This window comes from Esox lucius, chromosome 25, assembly GCF_011004845.1.
Source record: "Esox lucius isolate fEsoLuc1 chromosome 25, fEsoLuc1.pri, whole genome shotgun sequence".
Taxonomy (NCBI): Eukaryota; Metazoa; Chordata; class Actinopteri; order Esociformes; family Esocidae; genus Esox; species Esox lucius.
The window spans coordinates 10,917,467-10,927,800 of NC_047593.1; the positions used below are offsets into that span (position 1 = coordinate 10,917,467).

The 10,334-nt window shown below is 38.5% G+C and overlaps 1 protein-coding gene across 3 annotated transcripts; it reads right to left on the minus strand.

Moving 5' to 3' along the window:
- Positions 1-1,134: 1,134 nt before the first annotated feature.
- Positions 1,135-4,827, minus strand: LOC105006713 (CD209 antigen-like). 3 transcript variants are annotated; one of them, XM_034291186.1, is made up of 7 exons: positions 4,810-4,827; positions 4,533-4,715; positions 4,184-4,285; positions 3,434-3,871; positions 3,178-3,317; positions 2,994-3,094; positions 1,135-2,672 (listed from the first exon to the last, which is right to left on the minus strand). In XM_034291186.1, exons 2-7 carry the CDS (start codon positions 4,702-4,704, stop codon positions 2,516-2,518), a joined length of 1,110 nt encoding a protein of 369 aa, XP_034147077.1. In that variant the 5' UTR covers positions 4,705-4,715; positions 4,810-4,827; the 3' UTR covers positions 1,135-2,515. The 3 variants fall into 3 exon arrangements, with proteins under 3 accessions (XP_034147077.1, XP_010863671.2, XP_034147078.1); XM_010865369.5 differs by lacking the exon at positions 4,810-4,827 and having other exon boundaries at positions 4,533-4,740; XM_034291187.1 differs by lacking the exons at positions 2,994-3,094; positions 4,810-4,827 and having other exon boundaries at positions 2,590-2,672; positions 4,533-4,739.
- Between the last annotated feature and the right edge of the window lie 5,507 nt (positions 4,828-10,334).

The window sequence follows — 10,334 nt, forward strand, 5'->3', positions numbered from 1 at the left end:
CTCTGTAAAGATGTGATGTGTGGTCAGACAACCGGTTTGAATTTAAACAGTTATCAGATGGTTATAAAAGCAAAACCAGGTCATTATTGTATTCCCTTTGTTCCTGTACTTGGATGTGGTAACTATACTCTTGGTCTTTCTCTCTCCCCTCTCTCTCTGTCTTTCCCCTTTTCTCTCTCTCTCTCTACAATAGACTTTGTGTTTAAGGCCTTTTAGGCCATGCATATGTTGTCTGTTTCCCTCTTTTATCCATGTTGGGATGAATGATTTGTTCTTTAAATATTGTCTAGTAACAACCGTATCCTGTTGTTTAATGTTTTCATCTACAATATTAAGTAAATCCATTTGAATTATAAGACCCTTCTCATAGTCCTCCTGGCCATGACTGTTGTTTGTTTGCAGTTCTCCTGTTTCAGTTGTTAAGTCAATAATGATGTGACATTGACCAAGGAGACTTGACACTAGAAACAGTATAAATGAAACAGATCGGACAGGAATAAAACAGAATACTGGTTGAAGGAACTCAGACTGGAACAAAAAAAAACATGGAGGTTACATTTGGGGGTAACCAATAACCAAAACATTGGGGAAGTAGGAACTTAAATAGGGTTCATGATGAGGGAAAACAATAATGAATGAAAACAGGTGTCTGTGATGAAGTGAGGGAGAGAGGATGTTGGATTCACTGGTGCAGCTGGCTGCTGTACCAGAACGTGACAAATTAAATATTGGCTTTTTTTTTGAAGAAAAGAAAACTAGCTAAACCAAGCACAATACAGTTCATAGTAATAGTTCATTAATAACATCAATAAACGTCTAATTAAAGGCATTTGCTGACATCAGATTTAACAGTTGAAAACTCCACAGTGTCCGCCTTCTAGAGTGCAAAGGACCGTGGCACAAGGATCTCTCCAAAACATCAAGGCAGTGACTCGTTTCAAGGCAGTAACTCGTTTCAAGGCAGTGACTCTTTTCTGACACCATACACCATACTGTAGGCTTACTAGTAATATTAACATGACGGGGTACTTCACAGTTACTCAGTCCCTAAAAGAGATGTCTAATCTTATTCCCAAAAGGCTCTTTGTTCAAATTGCTTAACCTGCCTAAAATGCAATGTGGGTGTCAGGCTTCGAAGAAATTAGGAGCAGGAAACGTGGAGTCGCGTAGCTTACTGTCTTTTAATGGCGGCGTAGCCCAACAATGCTTACAAGGGCAAATATTGTATTATCAAATGTATTAATAATTGAACTGCAATGTATTGCAGAATAAGCTCAAATAGCCTGGATATGATCACGTGGAAGAACACTTGTTCTTTTTTTATCTTCCCTTTGCTTTATTTACACAATGGACTCACTGGTCTTTGCATCTGGAAGATATTGCTTCTTCACTTTGTTGTACATTTTCTCAGTGCAGCCTTCATACATGTCATCAACAGAGTTACAGGCCATGTCTAAGGGTCTGCAGACAGAGATGCACTAGTCTAAAGATCTCAGACCCAGGAAACTACTAACCCGCAACCATCCCTCCCACACTGTCACATAGCAGACAAACCATTCGCTTCTTCTGTAAATATTGTTACTTTAATTAATGTGCTTTCTTTGTATCAATTTACAACGTACTCTACTACTAAGAGGAAAGCGGTAAACATTATCATGTAAATTACAGGATAACTCTGATGCGATGATTAAAACTTCAGGTTCTCTTTGTCGAAAGCTGTGTTACACAAATATCATTTATCTTATGAATTGGGGATCAAAATGTTTTTCTTCAGGGGTCATGGAATTAATAATACAGGTTTGTAACAGATGAGATGGTTAGTATCAGAGGCTTGTTTGCGTAGAGATACGTACACTTTCCCATCAAGTTCAACATTGAATTTAACACTAAGTCCACCGGAGGGCGCCCTTTGACTCAGTCCCTGAGTCTGAATGTCTGTGTGATGCTTTCTCTTGTCCTGTGGTTTGGAACACAGATCTAGAGTTCCATATAGACCACAGATACTGAGATATAATGTGTGTGTGTGTGATTCTGTAAAGGGAGACGGGTGAAAACTACACTGTGTGAAAACTGAATCTACTGAGATCAGAAGTTTTTCTTAAAAGTAGGTGAAATTCCCTTTAAATCAAGATGACTGCCAGTTTCCTTCCGAATAAAGTTTCACACTTCAGTGAAAAAGAAGCAATAGGTAAAGTGATTTCTACGAGTCTGTATTCATGACCTCTGTTTGAAGCCTGATGGAGCTCAGCATATGTGTCATATGATGAAAGTAAGAAGACAAATATTTATATGCTAAGAAATATGGCCAACTGATCATCTCCATTAAGTGAAACCCCATGGTGGCTAGTTGTGAGGGTATGACAAGTTCCTATTCATTATTGTTTTCAGAAACATAGAATTGTCACTTAATGTGACAGAGGAAGAAACTTATTCATTTGTATTGGTATTAAAAACTGTAATTCCATTATTCTTATGTCTTCTGACCTATTATTGTACTGTATATAACAAGGTATTGTTAATCTTTGACTGCTTCACAAATCCAGTTACGTTCAGTGTTACATTTCATGTCATTCCACATCTTTACAGGATCTCTATTCCAATTCACAATCTCAACACAGTCCTCCTCTACTTCGGGGTCACCACTATTATCAGGCTGTTGTGGTCCCCAGTACCTGTAGTGTGAACAACACAGAGAACCAGAGAGTCAGACACTGGTAGAAAAGAAAACCTACTGTAAATCCAACATGCAGATGTTTTTGAAGGTTGAAAGAGACAGCATGGAAGTTAATCAACCTCACAAAAGTCAGAAAAAAAAAAAAAAACTTTATCTGAATTCAATGTGAAGCAAGTTGCCAAACAACATTGATAACATTTCGAAATAGCCTTAGCACAGACACTGAGCAGTTTTTATACACACTGTAACTGTAGACTATCAGTACTATTGAATCATTGCTACTAATGACTGGCTTGCAAAACAGAGTATAACCTCTTACGCTGTAGTCAGAGGTGTGCCATCCACCCATCTCCAGGTCCCCTCAGTCTCTATGTCAGACAGACCGATCCAAGTATTTATGTTTAATGAAATGAGGAATTTCTATCAGACAAAGATTAAGATTTTGTCAATAGAATGAAAACAACCATTTGTATCCATAAATCTCTTATGAACCTCCCTCTCACCTGTTCCTCTAGGTTGTTTATGATGACTAGCTTGGTCCCTCTATTCCGACAGTCCTGGGTTGCATTATCCCAGTTATTTTTCGTCGTGGAGATGAAATAGCTGCTGTTACCAAACTCTTTCAGTTCATATGGATATTTCACTAATTAAAATACACGTATAATATGTTTATTCAGTTTCAGTTTTGCAAGTCAATATGAATGCCATTTTGATGAGATTTTGATATGATTAAAAGGAAAACCAGTTCAATTCACTTACCTGATAACATCTGGGAGTTTCCGTCTCTCTCTTTTGTCAGGTTGTTGTTACTAGTCTGTAGCTGGTCTCTCTCTTCACTCAGGGGTTTGCATCTAGTCTGTAGCTCGTCTTTCTCTTTTGTCAGGTTGTTGTAACTAGTATGTAGCTGGTCTCTCTCTTTGGTCAGGTTGTTGTAACTCGTATGTATCTGGTCTCTCTCTTTTGTCAGGTTGTTGTAACTATTCTGTAGCTGGTCTCTTTCTTTTGTCAGGTTGTTGTAACTAGTCTGTAGCTGGTCTCTCTCTTCACTCAGGGTTTTGTATCTAGTCTGTAGCTGGTCGGTCTCTTTTGTCAGGTTGTTGTAACTAGTATGTAGCTGGTCTCTCTCTTTTGTCAGGTTGTTGTAACTAGTCTGTAGATTGTCTCTTTTTATGAAGTATTGACAGCCAATGATGCCATCTGTAATATTCAAGTTGCAATGGATATAAAAAGTCTACACATGTCTCAATTAATTACAAAACAGGTCTTATGGTCAATATTTGGTAGATGCACCTTTGACTGCAATTACAGCCATGAGTCTATTTGTATAATTCTCTAACAGCTTTTTACATCGGACACATACATTTTGCCTATTCTTGGGTCAAGGTCCATCTAGTCAAATGGGACCTTTTGACTTGTTCCATCCCATTGAAATATTCCATTATTTTACCAAGATTTCATTTTCTTAAAAAATTGTCACTTCAACTTTAAGTGAGAGTGAATTTAACTTACAGTAGACAGACAGTCCTATGATCTCAGCCAGAAGCAGAACACACAGCAGTCCCAGACACACTGCAGCAACTCCAGAAGGTCTTTTCCACCACTTTGAATATGCTGAATCAAAACATCAAATAAACTTAAACATTTTGAAATACAGTAATTAAAAGCATGAAATTGTGCACTCAATTGCTAATAAGATAAGTCATAAGCCTGCTAAATGTGCAAATTGTAAAGAAATCTTAAAGAATATTTTTAAATATGTTTCATTTCAATTTTTATTTTATGAATAAGGGTGTGTGTGCACGCTATATGTTTTCACCTGCATGTGTTCTTTGTGTGTTTTATGTGCATGCAATATTACCTGAATGTTGAATGACGACTCCACCTGGTTTGGGCTTGTCAGCTCCTACATTGCCATATAATGGGCAATCAATATTTGTGCTTAGTACATTCCCTTCAAATTCGTAGATTCCTTCTGACATCTTAGAACACGTTTCCTTTACCACACTTGTGCTTTGTGATGGCAATTCCATCGATCAACACTCTTAAAGGAGTAAGAACAGAGACAAAATTATCTTGGCACAATTTAACACTTTTATTAATTATTTGCAAATAAGAGAGACGCGTCAAACACTTACAAACATAATCATTCGAGGAGTTTCTAAAGTAGATACATGAACAATCCGTATTTATTACAGTTAAAAGGGGTGTGTTAAATTGTTGCCCATTGTGACACATAGGTTATGGCTGTCCCCCCACCTTATCCTTCCTGCCAATGTTTTCTGTTGCGTTTATCAAACTGACCTTTCTTCACTCCAAGGACAACATTTCCAAGGAACAAAAGGATTGGAACCCTTATTTGTCTAGGCAGGAGAAAATGGCCCAAATACCTAATGTTTCTCTGATATTATAAAGACGTGTGTCACAATCAAAGTAAAGAACTTTATACCAGCCAATGGAAAGACAGACATTTCTCAAATGAACCTAAGTTCAACATTTCCACAACAACTTTCTCATCTGTGTTGATGGAGACTTCCTGATATATATTTTTTGTAATAAAGAATCTACCATTAGAAAACATTTGTGCATGGCATTGAAAGGTGCTGCATATTGTTGTGCAGAAAGTCTGTCTTAACAAAGGTTTTCATTGAAACCAAACTGTGTAAGCTACAGCTGCTACATAGCATATGAACTGATGGAGTCCATGACTTTAACTTGCTTTGTGAAAATGGATTTAATCACAAGCCATGACTGTCCTCTGAAATATTTTCCAAAAATGTATGAAATGGGAAACCTATAGGAAAAACATTAATTTGATAAATGTTTTCATTCATCAAAGAAATCTTTATGGTTCACTCTATGTTCACCCTGAATATTTGCTTATGGGCTTTCCCTCAATTAATCTTTCAGCCATAATCAGCTCTTTCCTAACAAAATGGAGAACATGTTCCTAGGATTGTAACCATGGACCTTTTCAAATAGGGTTGAGAAAAAGAGATCAAATGTGAAATTGAGGAAAGACTACAGAATACAGACCCTTTGACAGACATATTTCTCAAGTGTGAAGTTCTCCATCTTTGGCTGGTCTCAAACACAGACAGACACACAATTTTTAGCAAACACATGAAAAAAAGCTAATAGCTAATCATTGTATTATTTATTTAATTTTTTTTTAATTTTCACTTTGAATGTGAAAATATATTGTGTTTTGGTGGTCATGTTGGCATTTATTGGAAAAACTGCTAGGGTCTTTAAAATGAATGCAAGAACAGACCATCTGTAAGATCAAATTAAAATATACACTTACAGACCACCTCATTATGAATAGCTTGCAAGTACTGTGTTGGACCCCCTTTTGCCTTTAGAACTGCTTTAATTCTTCATGGCATGGATTCAACAAGGTGCTGGAAACATTCCTCAGAGATTTTGGTCCATATTGACATTATAGCATCACGCAGATTTTGCAGATTTGTCAGCTGCACATCCATGATGTGAATCTCTGACATCTCAAAGATGACCTATTGGATTGAGATCTGGTGACTGTGGTGGCCATTTGAGTACAATGAACTGTCATGTTCAAGAAACTAGTTTGAGATGATGAGATCTTTGTGACATGGCGTGTTATCCTGCTGAAAGTAGCCATTAAAGATGGGCAGACTGTGGTCACAAAGGGATGGACATGGTCACCAACAATACTCAGGTAGGATGTGGCCTTTAAACAATGCTCATTTGGTCCTAAGGGGCCCAAAGTGTGCCAAGAAAAATTCAGAGGCAATTGAAATGTATACAGTATGTCCTACATTTGCAAAGTCCAAAAGGAGGTGTAATAACTGCAGAATTTCCCTGGAATATAATGATGTATTTCTGTCATACCAATAAAGAAACTTCCAAACAGCTGTGACAACGTGTGTCTGTAACTGTGTTTTGCATTTGTGTATGTTTTTTTTGTGTGCATTATTGTGCTCTCACAACAATGCGTTTCTCTTCAGGATTTGGAGGGTATGAATCTATAGCAGGTGTTGGCAAGAAATGGCTGGTGGGCCAAAACCACACCAAAATTGACCCCAGTTGACTCTAGAAAAAACACACTTGCTCTTGCAGACTGGGTTAAGTAAAAACATGACTTGTTTGCCCATCAAACCTGTTAATCTTTATTTGAACGGCAATTATAGATCCTTCAAGAACTGGGATTACTTCAAAAATGTTAATGTATGAAGGATATAGGTAAAACCTTTTGGATAGTCCAAATAATTTGAACGTATTCATCAATTGGATCATCTTTACTTCCTGTGGAGACATTGCGGAGAGAACATTAGCTTTCTCCCGACCTGGTCTGTATTTCAATTCAAAACTGTAGTTGACAGGTTGTGTAACCCAAAACTGCTCAACGGCCCCCCAACTTGGCTGTGGGGAGATGGACAAAGGGGTTGTTGTCTGTGTAAACTGTGAACAGAGAGAAACAGAAATAGTCTTTAAACTTCTTTCACTTCCCATTTGAGGGCTAATAACTTAGGAGCTATAGTTAGCATAATTCTGTGCGGTGAGTGCTTCCTCTTTCCTAGTGGGTGAGCAAATGGGTGAGCATCTTTGTACATGACTGAATATAACCTCTGGCAGTCTACCCAATTCTTTCTAATGAGGACAATAGGCACTGTCCAAGGACAACTGCTTTCTATAGCAACCCCTGTCTTCAGCATATTACCTCACAGACCACGGACTGCCTGATACATGCTAGGAGGAATGGACTGAAAACTTTCTCTAATGGGCTTGTTTGTAACTGTTGGTATGGTGTGCTGTACGACTTCAGTCCAGCCGAAGATGTTCTTTTGGACTGTAAATGAACCTCCTATTAAGTCAGTAGGTCCTTCAAATCCTCCTGCTGGCTCGCAGATAGTCATTATTCTTCTAAGGCAAGGGTTTCTATAACTAGAAAATTCTCAGACACTTCACTAACCCACTTTAGTTCCATTTCCACTATACCAGGGCTCACCTTGAAAAACAACTCTTCTGAACCTTGTACCTGATAAAACAAAGCAGCAATTGGTTGATAGGGGGGTAATGTTTTAATTCTAAGGGTATACAAACATTATTCTGACTGGATCCTCCCTCTTCAGACCAGCCCAGGACTTCTAGCTGTAGTAATGACACTCATATTTTAAGACTTGAGGGTGCTCTGGCCCAAACCACTCTGTCACTGTTTTGGAATGCCCACCGGGTGGTGATACACTGGCATCAACATTCTGGTTACCATGGATGCAGGTGATGCTCGGACCTTTCAACAGTCACAAAGACCCCGCCTAGATGATGTCTGTGGCAATGGACAGTGGCTCATATTTAACCTGTAAATCAGAACTGAGAGCATCCCAACAGGAGCAAATTATATTAATTCCCAAAATGGCTAAACTATTTATATTTGAGGGGTCATCTTCTGCACTCACTATTCCCTTGTCTTTGTCGTGGAAATCAAAAGGGGTCTTCCTACATGGCAGCACAGTCATGAGGGTGACCATCATCATCTGAAGGCAAAAAAGTAGCAGGATTCAGGACAGTGCATCTCTTTAGTGTAACATGAGACATTGTCAGGAGAATGTTTTAGTAGTGCAATAACCTAATAGGGTGTAAATGTGCTGTCTTAGCCTGTGAAATGAGAGAATGAACAGCATGTTGAACATGAACAGTGAGAGGGCACTTGGCAACAATGTCTGCATGAGACAGAACAGCTTCAGTAGCTACGGCAACTGCCCATAGGCAGCAGACCAGAGCCAGAGAGACTAGATCCAAACGCCTGGAGTAGTACGCCACCAGCCGCTGTTTCCCACCGTGGTCCTGTGTCAAAACAGGACAAGACATTAATACATTTTTTCACGGACAAAGAGGTTAAAAAGCTTTGCATGATGCAGTAAACCTAAACAGGGATAGGTTGTCAGAGAGTGTTTGAGACAATCAAGGGAAGTCAGTCCTTCAGTGGTCCAAACAATGTTGTCCTTCATGGACATTTTGTGGCAAGATCAGACAGAGGCTGTGATTTCAGCTAAGTCTGGAATTCAGGCTCAGCAGTAGCCATACCCAAAAGGCTCAAATCTCGTAAGGAACTACTTCTGTGAAAATGTGTCCGCTGTCTCTGCTACACTTCAGTCGTCCTTAGGTTTATTTAGTGTAACATTGTGTGGTGGTCCCGTCTGCCATCCGCAACCCACAACTTCCTGTCTCTCTGGTTCAGGGCACCCTCAATAAAAGTGACCATATTTACCGCAATTATGACATGACAGATCCCTTGTCTGGTCCCCGCTCCATCCCTGTCCACCTCTCCCTCAGCCTCGTCCTCTCCCCTGATTTCTTCCACTCTTCCGAAAACCACCAGTTCCTCCCCCCTTTCCGCCGAATGGTTGACCTTGTCCCTGAGAAGAGCACTAACGTCTTATGACCCTAACAAATGTGTCTTTTCAACAAGAGCCGGGGAAATATATTTTGTGTTTGAAATGCTTTGTTCTACAAAATACAATACTGACTGTAAAATACATTATTTTGGGGCCTTTTTCAATACATCCTTAGTCAATCCCTCCTTGCATCATCTTTCCTCACCTCCTTCACCAAAATCCATTTACATTTTTAAAATAGAGGGTTTTTGATCCTTCTCTAAAATGATTGGAAAGTGTGAGACAAGATAGAAAGCAAATATGGAGGAAAGAGAAAATGTTATGGGAATAATTGAGAAAATAATAAATAGTTATGTTGATATTTAGGAGACAGTTTATAAACAGTTCAGTGTACATGTTTATTTTTTATTAGAAACATCATATGATAAAGGGATTTAGCAATATCATTTACACTAAATAAAGGTTTCTTTTGAAAAAGGTGTTTTTGTAAAGGTTTGGGAAAAATTATACATTTGTAGAAATTCATGTTTTAATTGCTAGATATTGACACACTGGTTAAGAACCACAAAAAATCCACCCCAAGACCAAATGCATAGTTTGCAGAATTGTCATTTTGTTGTCTTCCTTTTTTCACCACATCTTTTCTCACACTCAGAAACAGGAAACTAATAACACGCAACCATCCCTCCCAGATATACTTTTCACTTCTTGCATTGATTGTGTTACTTGTAACTATCGGGCCACAAAGTACTTTCCAAGCCATTACTTGTATCAACTTAAAATGTTCTCTACCACTATGTGGAATTGTGGGTAAAACATTGTCACGTAAATCACAGGATCACTCAGTTATTATGATTAAAGCTTCAGGTTATATTTGTAGAAATCTATGTAATACAAATATCTTTGTAGCCCACTCTTATTATAAATTGGGGAACAAACATATTTTCTGCATGGGTGATGGAATTAATGCCACAGATTTATAACAGATATGTTGGTTAGTATGTTGTCTCTTCCTATAACTTCAACATCACCTGAAGCACCAGAAGAGGTAGATGTGATACTAATCACTAATCAGCATAATAATTTTGTAAATATAGTGATTTCATCAAGGGGTCATCTTACTACATGCAGGGTTATTCATTGAAAATGGTTGACTTGCCTCATCGTGCTCTATTGGATACTTGTGGTGGCTTGGGGGCTTTTGAGATGAATCAAGGTAAAAGACTGGACAATGCATTCCCTCCAGCAGGCAATGATTCTGGTCTAGATTTCCTGGTTGAACGAGC

What these genes read in the sequence shown, in the direction of transcription:
- LOC105006713 (XM_034291186.1), bottom strand. Translation starts at nt 4,704, where the DNA reads ATGGAATTGCCATCACAAAGCACAAGTGTGGTAAAGGAAACGTGTTCT. An exon ending in CATAGGACTGTCTGTCTACT is followed by an intron (nt 3,872 to 4,183) that starts GTAAGTTAAATT and finishes TGAATATTACAG; the next exon opens with ATGGCATCATTGGCTGTCAA. An exon ending in GGCACACCTCTGACTACAGC is followed by an intron (nt 2,673 to 2,993) that starts GTAAGAGGTTAT and finishes TTCACACTACAG; the next exon opens with GTACTGGGGACCACAACAGC.